Here is a 16506-nt window from a genome sequence, read left to right on the forward strand (position 1 = left end):
AAGCTTTTAAGCTCGAGAATAGCCAATTGACAAGATTGTACGAAAAATGTTTATAAATAAATAATAAGTTTATCTTAAAGGACCTCTATCTCAAAACCTCGTGTCTTATGAGCATGGGTGGCTAAGATCTCGGTCAAGTATTTCAGTGCTTTTAGTCTTATGAGCATAGGTGGCTAAGATCTCGGTCAAGTATTTCAGTGCTTTTAAGTGCGAGGGTCACTTCATGATTTCAAGGATATTTCGTGCTTTCCATCTAGTCCTATTTTCACTATTTTCACTGGAAGATATTTTCTTTTTTAGTATTTTAGTGGAAAACTAATATCATTAAATGTTTTTAATGTTTTGTATTACAAATATTTTGTAAGTTACAAAAGTAAATGTATGCTTTATTAATATAGAGTTCATAATTTTTGTTCAACTGAACAGAACCGAATCAAATTTTTTAATAAACATAATATATATATATTAGGATTCTAATCAATAAATTATTTTTTTAGGGCATTTTGGAACTATATCCAATTTATAAAATAATAAATAAAAAATATAAATGATTGGAAATTTATTTGAGAAACAGCTATTTTATCTTCTTTACAAATATTAGGAGCAATATGATTTGAACCATGATTAGAATATGAAAATATATTTAATTTATGCTCATTTAATAACGATTTAAAACATAATTGGTAAAAAAAAAAGGGATGATTTTAAAAATAAATACATTTATAATCCAAAAATACTTGATGATGACGTGGCATATTCCTATTGGTGAAGCCACGAATATCGCCCTATAAAGCCATTTCCCTATTCTCCCTCCATTAGTTTCGAGGCATAAATTTTTGTTAGTTGAAGAGAAGGGAGTGCTGACGAAGAATTTGGAATTTGATTTGATATACTTCCAATGGCGGAAGGACCGGAAGCGATCCCTGCAAGCTCTCAATCCTCGTCTGCTCCGGAATGGCGGGATGACAATCTTGAACACACTCAGGTGCAATTTTCTTTTTCTCTTTTTTTTTCCTCCAAGTTTTAGGTTCTATTTAGTTGATTTTATTCGAAGTTTCGGACTCGTTTTAGTTCGACCGCGGATTCAATTTCTGGCGACTTTCTCTTTTCTGGCTGTGTTTGATGGAGGTTTCTTCTTGATGTTCTTCCTTAGTGTTATTTATTGACACCTCTGTTGGATTTGCTTTTGAATTGAATATGAGAAACGTGTGAATTTTCTATATAGAGAATCTGCTAGAACAATTTGCACAATGTTTTGGATAAAAATGCTGCTAAATACCGATCGATATTTTCTACAGAGGCTCTACTCGATCAACTTACTCATTTATTTTTGATAAATTGCTGCTAACAACATGAAGCTCAACGTCTATTAGTGGGACTTTTGTGTTCGGTATTTTGCATTCATCTGTCTAAGCAAGAATTTTATTTTGGTATCAAATGATGCTGATGGGGCCCATCGAACTTAAGAGGCACAAACTTTATATCGCTTAGCCTCACTATCGCTCATGACTAGTGTGGTCGGCCTAAAGAACTGATTTCGTAAGAGAGGTATTTTTTTGGAGTTATGAAATCATGTAGGTTGAAAAGCAAGTCGATGATATCACAAGTCAAATGGGCGGGTGAGGTGAGAGTTCCTTCACTGCACTCACAGGAGAGAAGGGATCATCCGATGGATTCCGTGGATACTTTGTGTGAGATCCCACATTGGTTGGAGAGGAGAACGAAACATTCTTTATAAGAGTGGAAACTTCTCCCTTGCAAACACGTTTTAAAACTATGAGGTTGACGACGATACGTGACGGGCCAAAGCGGACAATATCTACATGCGGTGGGTTTGAGATGTTACAAATGGCATCAGAGCCCGACACCGGGCGATGTGCCAGCGAGGAGGCTGAACCCCAAAGGGGGTGGACACGAGGCGGTGTGCCAGCAAAGACGCTAAGCCCCGAAGGGGGTGGATTGTGAGATCCCACATTGGTTTTGGACAAGAACGAAAGGGTGTGAAAACCTCTCCCAAGCAGACGCGTTTTAAAACGGAGACTGATGGCGATACATAATGGGCCACCGCGGATAATAAATGTGGTGCCAACTAAGTTTAATACATGTGGGCAACTGACAGGATAAGTTTGACAAATAAGTTTAATACATGTGGTGCCATTGAAACCTTATTGCATTGGCTTGTCACTTGTGGCTTGGTGCTATTTAAAGTTTAAACATATCTAATCGAAAAGTTCTTTCCTTATTTGTTTCTAGCAATCTGAATTAGAAGAAAGTGCGCATGCAAATGTTTATTTTTATTTTTTATTAATGCCTTTTACAAGTAGAGACATCATTCTTTCTGAATTCTTTAACTTGATTTCAGGTTCGTAAAATTTCCAGTTTCCTCACTCCGAACGGCGATTTTAAAATGATTCCAATCATGTATCCTGTACTTGTTCCTGGATCAGCTCCTTCGGAAAATCAAAATCGTGGAGCTGGCATTTATGCGGTTCCTGCTTTACCATCAATCGGCGGGCCCATTGTTGGAATGGCATCTAACAATCTTATTCCTTTAACTTACAGCATACCCACGTCAGTATCTCTATCATTATTCTACAAAATGAATTAAAATAAGTAATTTGAATGGTATGTTGATGTTCCAATAGCAATTTGATTGAGCCAAACAGCTTGATTTCATTTTGATTCAATGAATTAGTTACAAGCTACCTATTATGATATCACAATCTACCAAGGACGAGTGAGATGAGGGAGGGAGACCTAACATCTCTTGAGTTTGGAGGGTAATTGACTGGGCTGAGATGTACTCCCTTGATTGAATTTTAGTTGCGAGGCCTAGAATATTGGGTGAATGGTTGCATCTTGATGAAGTTGTTATCTTTGAGAATCTTTGTAAATGTGCTCCACAACTAGAAAGGGTCATAATCCTTGGAGCCTTCTTGTTGCACTGGTCCTTCTTGTGTGCACAATTGAAACGAATGGGGACTGTAGCATTGTTGATATCATGCTCTGAGGTACAAGAACTAATGGGCTTACCAGAAAAAAAAAAAAAAAAGCGGAGAAAATTTGTATTTTCATAAATTAAGCTGTTCAAACAGGCTCTATGAGTAATTTCTTTGTTGGCTTGCAATGATATGGCAATATGTGACCTTGAATCTCAACAACTTTTAATGAAGGTCTTTTTCATATTTGACATGATTCGAGGAACAACACACCCAATATCATTTTGAATGTCAACCTTCCATCTCTTCTCACCAATGAATATGCACGACGAGTTGAGATTTTTCTACTTCTTTCGTTTGTGATTTTCAAGTAGCTAGTTTTCAGTGTGATAATATATTTACTTAGAACCAGAGATTCTGTTCGAGTGTATTGACATCTATCTTTTATTTATAACTGTAGTAGATCTGATACCAGTAATAGAACAAGTCCTGAGGGTGGCGCAGCAGTCGAGGAGAACGGGCGAGTAGGACAACAACAACAACAACCAGAACCTCAAAGACAAGTTGTCGTCAGAAGATTTCAAATTGCTATACAGATTGATTTGTTGCTTATACTGAAGCTTGCTGCTCTAATTTTTCTTGTTCATCAAGATGGTTCAAGACAAAGGCTTGTTGTTCTGGTGATTTGTGCTTCACTAGTCTATCTGTAAGCATTCGTATCCTTTAACTTTTGCTAGTTCCTTATATGCATGAATCTAGTTATAGTTGTAGCAGCCATTACTAGCCGTCCATAAGTATTCTATCAAATTTCTGATAAACAATGACCTACTACTCAATGGAGGATGCCCTTTTCCCAATTGACACTTATTGTCTTTGTATGAGTGAAGTTATGTATTAGGCTGATCCTCTCTTGGAATTGTCACAGATATCAAACTGGAGCGCTTACACCATTGATACGATGGCTATCACAAGGCATGCAAATGGCGGCTGCACCGCCCCAACCACCGAGACCAGAAGTTCGGGCAGAGCATGCTCCGGTAGCTCCTCCAGCTGCAAGGCAAGAAGCTCAGAATGCTGCTTTTGCAGGTAAATTTTTGCTTAAATAGCATATTTAGGTTTGATAAACAAAGGTTTTATGAACCACAATTGGCTCGTTTAGAGTCTATCAGTGAAGTTGCTCAGTTTCATTCAAATAAAATGGCAGTGGGACAACCGGGGGCGGAGGAGGTTGAGAACCAACCAGCAAATGAAGGGAACCGAGGCGTTGAAAATGAGAATGTGGCAGAAGGTGGCCCTGGAAATGGCGGTCTGAACTGGTGGGGAGTGGTGAAGGAAATCCAGATGATAGTCTTTGGGTTCATCACTTCCCTGCTTCCAGGCTTCCATAACCACATGGATTAGAGCATTACTGAAAGCTCATCAACCAATATGAACAGGAAACAGTTCTTTCTTTGTTGCTTTTTTGACTTCAAAGGCTATTATTAAATATTTGATGTTGGCAACTTAGCAGCCACGTCTTTGGCCCATGCATACCCAATGTGTACCATTCACATCAACCGGCCCACAATCTGTCAATTTCCCATATGAATGATAAATAAACTGATAATAACTCATAGATCTAAGATACTTAAATCTTTTTTAGGTTGGAAGTTTGCTTTAAATTTGCGTTATTCGTGTTGTGCTGTTGTTAAAGGAAGAAACTTCTTTGTGTGGGTCATTGCTAGGTTCATTTTCAATTTAAGTTTTTGGTTCGAGTTCCTTTACTCTCGATCTTCGTTTGGCCGACCTCCACATACCTATTTGTGTCCGCCCGTTTCGTTCACACCCACATGTTCTTATAAACAAAAAGAACTATAACTTATAAATAAACGTTCAATGTATTAGAAGTTTAAATTTATGAATCTATGCCCCACATATGTGAACTAAAAAAAAAAACGTGTATTCTCCTTCTAACTTCAATTAATAAATGAAATTTAATGAATGTGTCGATATAACCTAAATAAACTACATTTTGATGGGTTCTAGTTCGTTACCTATCGCCATCGACTTCACGATGTTTCCACTCTTATGAATAATGTTTTGTTTTTTTCTTTAACCGATGTGAGATCTAATAATCCACCCCTTTTTGGGGTTGAGCGTTCCCGTTGGCACATCACTCGATGTCTCGCTTTTATACCATTTGTAACAACCCAAGCTCACCGATGTCTGGCTTCCCCTCAAAGTTTTTAAAACATGTCTACTATGAAGAGGTATCTAAAAATCAACCCCCTTTTGGGGCTTAGCGTTCTTGTTGACACCATACAATGTCTCACTTTAACGACCCAAGTCCACCAATGTTTGACTTCCCCTCAAAATTTTAAAAACATATCTATGTTTTGTTCCTTTCTCCAACCAATGTGAGATTTCACAGGACGCTAACCCTCATTTCCCTCTACATTCGATACGATGATCTTACAATCTACCCCTTCAACTCGGGAACACCACTTACAATCTACCCCTTCAACTCGGGAACACCAGAGTGAACTTGACACCTGCTAGGGGGTGTAGCCCAGTGGGTTGAATCCAATTAATAAGTGGTTGGGACCTTCGTCAGAACCCAAGCCCTATTGGCCATTAATATTCGGCAGCCAAACCATCCAACTCATTTACTCTACCATTTCATTAAAAATAATAAAAATAAAATAACCACATTTTCTATATGATATCGTCTAGTGGTCTAGAGATAAAATACATATATTTTTTAGTAAATCCTACATTTAGTCTCTCTCTCTCTCTCTATATATATATATATAATAAATTTTAAATAAAGTAATTCGAGGTTAAATTTTATAAAGTTAGTTGAAAATTAATAATAATATGTGGATATATTTCCAAAATTTATGAAAATAATACCAATAAATACTAAATTTGTTTTAGAAAAATCAACAACAAATTAATATATGTAAACAAATCAAATATTTTATCTAATAAATATTTAATAAGTTTTTTTTTAACTTTTTTAATAAAATAATTTTTGTAACCTACAAAACACATCAGCATTGAATTTTGGGGATTCTTATCGATTTTATTACATATATATCACAATACTTTAAGTTAAAACCCTGTTAAAAAAAATTATGTGTGGAAAACTATTATAATATTAAATTTTTAGAAATTATTTTCGTAAAAATTATATTCAATTTTTATTTATGAATGTTATATTAAAATTTTTATTACATTTTTAATATAAAAAAAATTATATTGTAAAAGGAAAATTAAGGCCAGAAAAGATGAACAAAAATAATAATTTTAATTATGTCAAAAGTAATAAAATAAAAATAAAAATTCAAAGAAAAATAAAATAAATAATTGAATGCAATTATACTCGCCATTTTTATTAGGGTTAAATTTTTAACCTACCAATCATGCATTTCGATTCAAGTGGCTCAACCGATGCCCACGTTAAATAATATTTGGTATATGTAAATAATTTTTAAATTTTAATGTAATTGTCAATTATTTTCCTAGAGTTTCAGTAAATTTTAAAATTTTAATGTAACTGTCAATTATTTTCCTACAGTTTTATTAAAACTTTTACATTTTAATGTAACGGTCAATTATTTCTTCCCAAAGATATGCTTGAAGATTTTTTTTTTTCATCTAACAGTTATAAAGCATATCTAACATTGTTTTTTTTATAATATTTAATATATAAAAGTTAGTAATAAAATGTAACAGTTTTAAGCCCATTGCTAGCAACGTTCTCTTGTCCCAACTTATGTGAGATCTCACAATTTACCTCTCTTCGGGGTCCAGCGTCCTTGCTGGCATACCACCTCGTGTCCACCTCCATTTGAAGCTCAACCTCCTCGCTGACATATCGTCTAGTGTCTGGCTCCCATTAATAACAGCTCAAACCCACCGCTAGCAAATATTGTCTTATTTGGACTTTCTTTTTCAAGCTTCCCTCTAAAGTCTTTAAAACGCGTCTACTAGAAATAGGTTTCCACACCTTCACAAATAATGTTTTGTTCTCCTCTCCAACTAACGTGGGATCTCACATAAAATCACATAAACATAACTGAACAAATATTAAACAATTACTTAGGGATAGTCGGAGCAGGTCAAATGGTCAAAAGGAAGCGGCTACGAGAGTGAAGAGTCTAATCTAAACCATAAAAATTAACACAGGTCAGGTTAAATAGTAAATTAGATGTAGGCTTAAACAATGCAAGGGGTAGTTTTGGAAATGTGAGTTTTGGGGAGGGTATAATCGTCAAAACAGTTGAATTTTATTGTCCCAATTTCTAGTTGGGGATGTGGAAGATTTTATGACAAGTCCATGTTGGGTGTTGATGAGAAGATAAGAATTTATAAAATATATTAATTATTACCTGTTTTTCCCCCTCCTATCAAATTTTGACAACGACAATGTAAAACGTCATATATATATATATATATATATCCATTAAATCAATAAATATTAGATAATATAAGGTTCTATAAATATTGGGTGAATTTTAATTTTAACCCTGAAAAAGTAAATTACAATGTTTTGTAAATTATTGTAATTTAACAACTTATTGTTAATTTATTTTATTATAATTTATTTCATTTAATCTAAATTATTTTATCAAAGTTTATGGAAAATCCTTTTTTATCCGAAAAATTCTCGCCACTGCTAGTGATGAATAATAGATGGATAAGGATAGAATTGTCATTTTACCAAATTAATTTATAGAATTTGGGAGAATTTTAAGAAAGCTGCTGTATTTTATTATTTAAATTTTTAGTTAAGTCAATTAAAAAAAAAGTATTCAATAACTAATTTGTTTTAATTTTTCAAAATTAGTTCAAATTATAAAAACATAATTAAAAATAAATTATAAAAAAGACAAATTTTTGTTCTTATTTTTATGGATCCATGTAAGAAAGTACTATAGGCATGTGATTTGAATGGAATAAGTCAAATAAGTTTAAGATATAAATGACATTTATTAATGATTTTAAAGTATATCTAACAAAAATAAATGGTTATATAAAAAATTGGTTTTAAAATATATAAAATAACATTTTGATTTTGTAAATAAAAATATTTAAATTTATATCATATTATTAATTATTATGCTTATATGGCAAATAATGTGAAATAAAAACAAGGTAACGCTCTAATAATTTCAAAAGATGCCGACCACATATCCTTTACCTAAAAACTTAGGATTTTCTATTGAAATAGAATATGATGGCAAACAATATTATATTTATATTCTTACTTATGAAACATATTAAATTATTACGATAATGCATGGGGTACGCTATTAAATTATTATAATATTTAGAATCATTTTAGGTACGTTCACTTAAATATTTTATTAAATCACTTTTATTTTTATTAATAAAATAATTTTTTAGTTATTTTATTTTGAGGTATTTATTTTAAAATTTTATATAGGTTCTATATCTATTTCAATCGGTAATTTGGACATTTTGGAAATTCTTTAAAAAGAAAAAAAAAATAATGTCGTGAAAATAAAAGAAAGAATAAGAAAAAAAATAATTATTTTGTTGATAATGATGAAAAAGGAATTTTTAAAATTATAAATTATTTTGTTGGTAACCAAATTTAGAAAATTGGCGTGGCAATAAATAGAAAATATGGGAAAAGCAAATTAGCGCGCAGTATAGTGTATTGTTCCTTTGGCTTGCTTCTCACTGGGCCAATCCCTTTTTAAAACGCCAAAATTCTTATTCTCTTCACGCACAAACACCAACGCCAACCTCCCACACTTTCCCCCTTCTCTCTCCATTCATTTTCACTCTTCATCCAAACAAACTCCTCCTTCTCCTTCGTTTTCTCTTTTGCTTTCGCTCGAAGAATCTACTGTCCTCGATCTTCTACGGCGCAGGAAACTCGTCAGTTACTGCCGATCGTCGATTCCACTTATGGTATGTACTTCTCTCTCTCTCTCTCTCTCTCTTGATGTTATTTTGAATCTGTATCGATTGTTGGATCTATTTCGCTGTTTTAACAAAACCGCCTCGAATCGACTGACGCAAAACGAATTTTCTCGGACTGTATCGGTCTCCATCTCTGGTTTTGGAAATCGATAGCGGTTTTCCGGCCGGTTTCTCCGTAATCTTGGATTTATCGCCAAATACTAAAGTATTGACGAACATTTTCCCTGATTAAACCGCTATCTCTGGCTGCATTGGAGTTCACGCGGCCGGATACTTTTCCCTATTGCATTATTAAAATATCGTACGCGTTTCGAATTTAGGTTTTAATTACTCAATTTTGACGTATATTTCGCTCGATTTTTTTTTTTTTTTTTTCCTTTTCGATTTCTTAATTGGTAGACTTTGTAGGAAATTTATTATTAGCTTTGCGATAATCTTTTTATGACAGCACATTCGGTAGAAATCGTGCATAGCATCGTGTAGCTAGAGGTTAAGTTACACATATTTATGCTCACCTTAGCATAATTTAAAAGATATTTTTATATTTTTACTAAACTAGGCTTCAATTTCCACTCAGAGTAGAATCAAAGTCAGAATAGAATCGAGAGTTACATAATTATAGACATTTATTATTTTTATTCCACGTTTGAAATTAGATCTCTCGCATTAATGTTTATTTCTATATTTATTGAACTAAAAAAATCGTAAATATGTGGTGTAAAATTTTTTAAGTGATAAAAAGCAAGTCTCTATAATTGATGAAAATTAGATATTTTCTTAATGAAATTAAATTCCATAAGGATATTCCTCTTTAAATATTAAGAGTAAATATAAAAATTGACCGAATAAATATATTTATGTGTATGTGTATGTGTATGTAAGGTCATACATAGCCTTGGCTTTCACTCACCGTTCGTCTTGGTTGCATTAAGATAATACTAAAAACACCCACTCTCTTCTAAAATGTACCGTCCGCGTCCGTTTCGCAACTTCACGTGGCCTGCCTTGTTTACAGTCCATTTATTTCATGCCACGTGGATAATATTCTTAATTTCTTGTTATAACCAATAAAAAGAGTATATTTTTTTATTGAATTAGGTTATATTTGAGTTTTCGAGTTTGTATTTTAGTTTTTTCATCTGTTAATTTTTATTTTATATATATATATCTTTGTTTTTAATTTTTAATTAGTTTATTGTATTAAGAGGAGACAAATTATTCCATTTATAGTTATTGATAATTTTCTATTCTTATCGTTAAATAAATCATGTTTGGCTATGAGAGTGACCTTTTGACAAAACAAACACCTTAATTTGAATATATAAGAACGTTTTGAACTCTTCAACATCACTGACTTTGTGGAAAGTTAGAATTGACATGTGTATGTGTATTATTTTGCCTTTTAATTGGGATTTTAATTCTTAGTTTTTAATAATTGAGCTTATTTATGGCAGTTTTAAATAATTTTTTTAATTTTTAAATATATGTCGAAATTTTATCCAAATTAAGGAAAAAAAAATGAAATTTTGAGCAGACTACTAAAAAAAAAAATTATTTAAATCATAGGATGACTTGAAATGATTAAATCTGATGACTATTTACAATATTATAGGATTTTTTTTTTTAAGTAGTAGGCACATTCATCCAACTTTATGCATATAATTAATATAACTATTTTTATTGGTACAATGAAATGAGGGATCTAAATATCCCCAACTGATAGGGGACCAACTCAGGTGCCCTACTCCACATCTACATGGAGAATTTCATTTTGGCTTTTCTTTAGTCTAGTCGTAAAACAGTATATTTATATCTTTTGCATACCTATTTATTAGTTTGTACAGTATTGTCCTTTTAATTTAGTTAAATAAAAAATTGTTTGATTTTTTTTTAGTTCAATAAAATTAAATTTTTTACAAGATAAAACTATGTTCAAATTGGCTAAAAAATTGATTGTGTTATTTACGTTTTGTCAATCCTGGGAGATTGATATGCCAATCACAAAGGACCATTTATTAGCCGCTTCTCATTCCTTTTTTAGTAAGTTGGATCTCATTTTCAATTTTGTATCCCCTCCCAATTTTTTAAATTAATTTCAATTTGACCTTCGATTGCTAAAAATAATACCAATTGAGGCTGTACTGAAAATATGTGTTGAAGGGTGTTAGTATAATTTCATATGTTGTTTTATTAGCATTTTTTTTTAATAAACACTTTAATATTTTTTACATTGAAAATTCTAATTGAGCATTTTTACATATTAACGGTATAATATGTGTTAAGGACCACTTGATGGATTTATCATTTGTTCAAATATAATATTAATGTGTCCATACAAATAAACATAATGAAAATCTATTTTTTAAAAAATAAAATTTCATTTTTTTCGATAAACCTTTACTTTTTTAAAAATTATAATTTGTTTTATCCTTTAATTTTCAGAATTTTTTTGTTCATATTTATTTTATTTATTTATCAAGAACCAAAATTTATTTAGAATCTGACATCTAACCATATTTGCTAGTTCTATTGCTAAATAATTGATTAACAAATTAATAACAATAAGAAAAGAATTATTTTTCAAACCGTTTTACTCAATTAATTAAAACATAAATTGTTGTCTTTATTTACGAGATGAATAAAGGGATGTATGGTGGAAATTTAATACAAACAATAATCAATTATATAATTTATTATAATTATGAAGTAAGAGAAAAAAAAAATACATTACATTTACATGGGATTGGGAGTGTGATTTCGATGTCCTAATAAATTCTTCCCACGTGGGAACTGATTCTGTTCTTGTTCTTTTTTTTTTATTCAAAGAATGTTTTTGCCATTGGCGTGTGAGTGCGTGAATTCGACGCTCCTAACGAGCGCGTGATGATTAGTAACTGGACTAACCAAAATACGGGAAATGTAATAGGGTGCGGGAGAGGACATGGAAGCGGAGGTGAGGAGAATTATTCTAGCGAAACCAATATCTTTGGAGGCAGGATCAGACGGAGCCGATTATAGAGCTCCTAATTTACTACAACGCATCCTAAGCCTCTTTAAAGATGTACGGCCAGGATCAGATCTATCTCACTTCAAGGTAACTCTGCTGCTGCTGCTGCTGCTCTCTCTCTCTCACATATGAGAAATATGTTTGGGTAATTAATGTTGTTTTAAATTATGGGTTATTATGTATGTAATACAATTAATGCAAACATGAGAGTTTTGTCCATAAAAGTAATAAGTTGGATTGATTTCAGGTGCCCCCACAGTTCAACATGCCAAAATCCCAACTTCAGTGTTATGGTGAATCTTTGTATTGCTTCAATGAAGACATGTTAAAGAAGTGCAACAATGGGAAGAACCCAATAGACAGATTTGTGGGTGTGGTAGCATGGAACGTATCTAATCTTCGTCCTTTAACTTTTGGTATTTCTCCTTTCAACCCAATTCTTGGGGAGACTCATCATGCTACATCAGGCTCCCTAAATGTTCTACTTGAGCAGGTTCCTACTTAATCATCCACATACTACTTTCTTTCTTTGTACTCTTTTTACTGATTCTCTATGGAAATTTGTGACAGATTTCACATCATCCACCAGTGAGTGCCCTCCATGCTACCGATGAAAAGGAAAATCTGGAGATGATATGGTGTCACCAGCCTATTGCCAAATTCTATGGTACTCAAAATCTCTATTTTATCTTTATAACGATAGATTATGCAAGACCCAATGCCCTCCACGATAATATGATATTGTCTACTTTGAGCATAAGCTTTCATGAGTTTGTTTTTTGTTTTTTTAAAAGGTCTTGTGCCAATGAAGATATATTCCTTACTTATAAATCAATGATCAACTCTTTAATTAGTCGATGCTTCTATTTGCTAGATGTACTCTAGTCTTTCCACAGTTTTATCTGATGGAATCCAGAACAGAATCACAATGAATTGTGGTATAAAAATAACAAGAGCTACAAGACAACCCAAGTATTCTAGATATACTTGGAATCTCCACTCTCTTGAGTATAATAACTCAAGCCTAAAACCATCAAACAATTTCCCTTACCTCCACCTTTTTCACTCCTCTATCTATTTATAACCAAATACCATTACAACATTCCTATCTAGTTAATTACTAATATGCCTTAAATATCTTAATAATATAATACCCTAATAGCATTCCTATCATACATCAACCATTTTTTGTAGGTACATCTTTGGAGGTGGAAGTAAGTGGCAAGAGAGAGCTGAGACTTTTAAATCATAGAGAAACTTATGTTATGAATGCCCCAAATCTCACGTTCAAATTCCTTCCAACACCTGGGGCTGAATGGAGTGGTACTATAAGAATTGTATGCCAAGACAGTGGTCTTGAAGCTGAATTACGTTTTAAAGGTCTTTCTTTCTTTGGATTTGGAGGGAATGCTAGATCGATCAAAGGAAAGATTTTAGATAGCTCGTCATCAAAGACTCTTTACGAGATAAATGGTCAATGGGACAGGTAAACCAAGGCTCTATGCTAAGTATCCCTCTTCAATTTTGGCATCATCACAATTTTCCTACTTTTTAGAAGCAAATTTTGTGGTTTAGTTCATAATTTCAGAAAACAATTGAACCAAAGAAACAAACACAGTATAAAACAAACACAAAATATGTTTATAAACTGTTCAATAATTCTATATGGCATCTTTCAAGATTTCTATTCACAATGTAAACAAACACAGAATATGTCTATTAATTTCCTCTAAACTCATTCAACTTATATTGCAGAAATGTCACAGTAAAGAACATGGAGAGCGGTGAAGTTACAGTCATATACAACGCAAAAGAAAACATTTGGAGGCTGAGAACTCCTATAGTTCAAGACCTAAAGGTACAATATTTTCCATAATCAACTTTCTTCATCATATTGTGCTTCATACAGGCCATGAAAGCTCTCTAGACTTGTTCAAGTTATTCAATAATCAACGCATGTCTTCACTCATTAAGCAAAACATGCATATCAAATGGTATATACATACACATACCTGATTGTGAGCTGAACATCTTCCACTCTTACTCAACAGAATGTGTTGCCAAGTGAATCAGCAGTGGTATGGAGTGAGGTGAGCCAAGGCATTTTGAGCAAAGACTGGGAGGCAGCAAAAAGAGCAAAGAGAACCCTGGAGGACAAACAAAGGGAGCTTGCAAGAGAAAGGGCATCCAGAGCTGAGACTTGGGTTCCCAAGCATTTTACTTTTTCTTATACTAAAGAAGGTGGGTGGGACTGCACACCTATCCACAAATCAGTCCCTCCATCCCCCATTGTTGTACCCAAATAGCATATTCCTTTCCTCTCCATTTTTGTGTACAATAACAAAACTCCATAGTTTGTTATATTGTAAGTGTTATGGAGGAGTTATATAATGATCAAGAAAAAATAACATCAAGCTGTTAGAAAATCAATTCCCAAGAGGCCTTTAGTCGTCTAGAAGTTGACAATCAATCCTGCTGAAGAACACTTTCATTTGTTCAAGATCAAAAGCCACATTGTAATTCTGTTGAGCCAAAATACCAATCACAGACAGATTCAACATCTCGGAATTGCTTGGCAAGATGGCCAAACAAAACCGATCCCCACCGTGCTGCCTAAACAAACTTCCAGATTCCAATACCAAATCGGCACCGCCGGCGAAATGAAACGTCACCGGCGGCAGACCAATAAGATCTCGACTCACAACTCCTTTGAAACATAGCCCTTCAAATTGCCTCCTGGTTGGGATTCGTTCCAACAAACCGTTCGCCAAATCGAGTATCTCATCGTAAAGTAGTTCAAACCCACCATTGGCGAGCTTGGTGTAAGTCATTCCAGAGTCGATTAGAACTCCACCTCTGCCATCCCATGTCATCTGGAAGGCTTTTGGGTCAATGTTGAGCCTCTTTGTTCCAACACTGATGCCTTCTAAATTGACATAATAATGGCCGAAGTGGATCTCCAGAGGGGTGGAATCGCCTTCGACGTAGGCTCCCTCGCCCAAGACGAGCTGGTTGTGAGTGTAGAGAGGATCGTTGATATCGCCAATGCAATAGGAAAATTTGTTGCCCAATTGAGTGGCCATTGTAATGTAGGGATAAGCGCCCAGTCCAAACACGCCATTGTAGCTGTCGTCTATATTGGTTTTGAAGTTCATATGGCCACACCCAAATGTTAAATTGGTCTTTCTGATTTTACCTGTTAATTAATGGCGTAATGAAATTAAAGTATCATTAGGGACTAGTAAAAAATGGATTAGACTCTCATTGTATCCTAGTTGAAGACTATTTTGTTTTTTTCAATATGAAATTTGTTTAAAATCTGCTTATTTGAAATGATTTTGAAACTTGAGCTAAATGAAAGGTAAAATTTACATTTTTTACATCTTCCCAATTTATTTAATTGGGTAGGAAGAAGCATTTTATTGGAAACTCTACCTTCATCAGATGTCTCAAAGAGAAGTGATTCCTTCGCAAGAAGCCCTTGGGAGGTATCCCCACCAAGGTACCTCAACTTATACTCGGCTTGATTATAACCGTTGCATTTGTAACCACTGACGTAGTTATAGCCACGAAAGCCACAACCCAATATTTTGAAGCTTGATGATTTCAGTGGATCAAACCATGAGCTCGATTGCCTAAAACAGTTAATACAAGGCAGACATTGCACCCACAGGAGGGAGCTACCAGTGTCAATCACTACGAGCTGTGCCACCGGTGGAGAACCGATCGACAAATTAACGAGAAACCCACTACCTCGGTTGAAAGGGCTGAGATTTGATCGAGCCACATTACCAATGGACTTCAATTCTTTAATCTTCGACTCAAGATAAGCAAAGCGTTCAATTGAGCTCGTCTCCTCTCTCTTCGATCGATCTTCAACTGTCTCATTTGGGTCATATAGTGGATGTAGATAAGAGTTTCGATGGATGAGCCTGGTTGCCAAACGTGAAGGCTTTGTCATGGTCATCATGGATGAGATTATGGCTGTTGACAAATAAAATGCCAAGGTCAGGAAAGGTAAAAGATGATGAAGAGAAAATAACGGAATCACCATGTTGATTATGATGCATGCAACGGAGAATGACTGTGTTGATCTCTTAAAGCATGTATGCAGAATAAATACAATGTAAAAGCCATGTAGAACCAGAAAGACCAGCAGGTAAAAGATGAGGGGAAAATATTAAAGTATCAGTTCATGACAAGGTCATGTGCAAATAAATTAGGGGATCTAGCAAGAGATAGAAAATGAAGAGTATAGAAACTGATTCATAGATGAAATGTGAGCATCTAAAATATGAGCATCAAATGAATCCTGAAAAAACTTATAATCAAAGCGGGGTGAAAAAGTTACTGATGATAAGACTTACATAATGTTGACTGACTTTGCAGTTAAAAGGATAGCATCTTCTGCAAAAGCGCCTGACCAACCCAAAAGTTTCTAATGAACTAGAAGCAGAGCAGGAAAATGTTGTGGACATCTCAAGTTAAGAGGCCGAGTAATGCAATCAGTCCATTTCCAAACGTTTAAGAGATAAACTGACCTTTCTGCCTCTCCTGTTTGCAGAGCTTTCTAATTGAAGTGCCTCACAGAAAAATGATACACTCTTTGAAACTCGAAAGATA

At 33.8% G+C, this 16506-nt stretch overlaps 3 protein-coding genes across 6 annotated transcripts; 2 read left to right on the top strand and 1 right to left on the bottom strand.

The window, feature by feature from the left end:
- The first annotated feature begins 813 nt into the window (after nucleotides 1-813).
- On the top strand, nucleotides 814-4656 carry LOC111430099. Its single transcript, XM_023066255.1, has 5 exons — nucleotides 814-985; nucleotides 2363-2571; nucleotides 3400-3645; nucleotides 3865-4025; nucleotides 4144-4656. Exons 1-5 carry the CDS (start codon nucleotides 899-901, stop codon nucleotides 4338-4340), a joined length of 900 nt encoding a protein of 299 aa, XP_022922023.1. The 5' UTR covers nucleotides 814-898; the 3' UTR covers nucleotides 4341-4656.
- Nucleotides 4657-8602: 3946 nt separating this feature from the next.
- Nucleotides 8603-14313, top strand: LOC111429885 (oxysterol-binding protein-related protein 4C-like). The gene is made up of 7 exons (XM_023065956.1): nucleotides 8603-8864; nucleotides 11803-11970; nucleotides 12131-12376; nucleotides 12454-12550; nucleotides 13078-13369; nucleotides 13639-13741; nucleotides 13935-14313. The coding sequence occupies exons 1-7, from the start codon at nucleotides 8862-8864 to the stop codon at nucleotides 14187-14189; spliced, it is 1164 nt and encodes a 387-aa protein (XP_022921724.1). The 5' UTR covers nucleotides 8603-8861; the 3' UTR covers nucleotides 14190-14313.
- LOC111429882 (probable aspartic protease At2g35615) lies at nucleotides 14303-16506 on the bottom strand. Of its 4 annotated transcripts, none has more exons than XM_023065951.1 (4): nucleotides 16425-16506; nucleotides 16235-16329; nucleotides 15319-15867; nucleotides 14303-15079 (listed from the first exon to the last, which is right to left on the bottom strand). In XM_023065951.1, the coding sequence occupies exons 3-4, from the start codon at nucleotides 15851-15853 to the stop codon at nucleotides 14328-14330; spliced, it is 1287 nt and encodes a 428-aa protein (XP_022921719.1). In that variant the 5' UTR covers nucleotides 15854-15867; nucleotides 16235-16329; nucleotides 16425-16506; the 3' UTR covers nucleotides 14303-14327. The 4 variants fall into 4 exon arrangements, with proteins under 4 accessions (XP_022921719.1, XP_022921718.1, XP_022921720.1 ...); XM_023065950.1 differs by having other exon boundaries at nucleotides 16235-16302; nucleotides 16425-16471; XM_023065952.1 differs by having other exon boundaries at nucleotides 16251-16302; nucleotides 16425-16461.

Source organism: Cucurbita moschata, unplaced genomic scaffold (genome assembly GCF_002738365.1).
Source record: "Cucurbita moschata cultivar Rifu unplaced genomic scaffold, Cmos_1.0 Cmo_Scf00032, whole genome shotgun sequence".
In the NCBI taxonomy this organism is placed as follows: domain Eukaryota; kingdom Viridiplantae; phylum Streptophyta; class Magnoliopsida; order Cucurbitales; family Cucurbitaceae; genus Cucurbita; species Cucurbita moschata.

What these genes read in the sequence shown, in the direction of transcription:
- LOC111430099 (XM_023066255.1), top strand. Translation starts at nt 899, where the DNA reads ATGGCGGAAGGACCGGAAGCGATCCCTGCAAGCTCTCAATCCTCGTCT. An exon ending in ACAATCTTGAACACACTCAG is followed by an intron (nt 986 to 2,362) that starts GTGCAATTTTCT and finishes ACTTGATTTCAG; the next exon opens with GTTCGTAAAATTTCCAGTTT. An exon ending in TCAGAATGCTGCTTTTGCAG is followed by an intron (nt 4,026 to 4,143) that starts GTAAATTTTTGC and finishes ATAAAATGGCAG; the next exon opens with TGGGACAACCGGGGGCGGAG.
- LOC111429882 (XM_023065949.1), bottom strand. Translation starts at nt 16,361, where the DNA reads ATGTCCACAACATTTTCCTGCTCTGCTTCTAGTTCATTAGAAACTTTT. An exon ending in TTATGTAAGTCTTATCATCA is followed by an intron (nt 15,868 to 16,234) that starts GTAACTTTTTCA and finishes ATTTGTCAACAG; the next exon opens with CCATAATCTCATCCATGATG. An exon ending in CTTTGAGACATCTGATGAAG is followed by an intron (nt 15,080 to 15,318) that starts GTAGAGTTTCCA and finishes ATTAATTAACAG; the next exon opens with GTAAAATCAGAAAGACCAAT.
- LOC111429885 (XM_023065956.1), top strand. An exon ending in CAGATCTATCTCACTTCAAG is followed by an intron (nt 11,971 to 12,130) that starts GTAACTCTGCTG and finishes GATTGATTTCAG; the next exon opens with GTGCCCCCACAGTTCAACAT. An exon ending in TAAATGTTCTACTTGAGCAG is followed by an intron (nt 12,377 to 12,453) that starts GTTCCTACTTAA and finishes AATTTGTGACAG; the next exon opens with ATTTCACATCATCCACCAGT.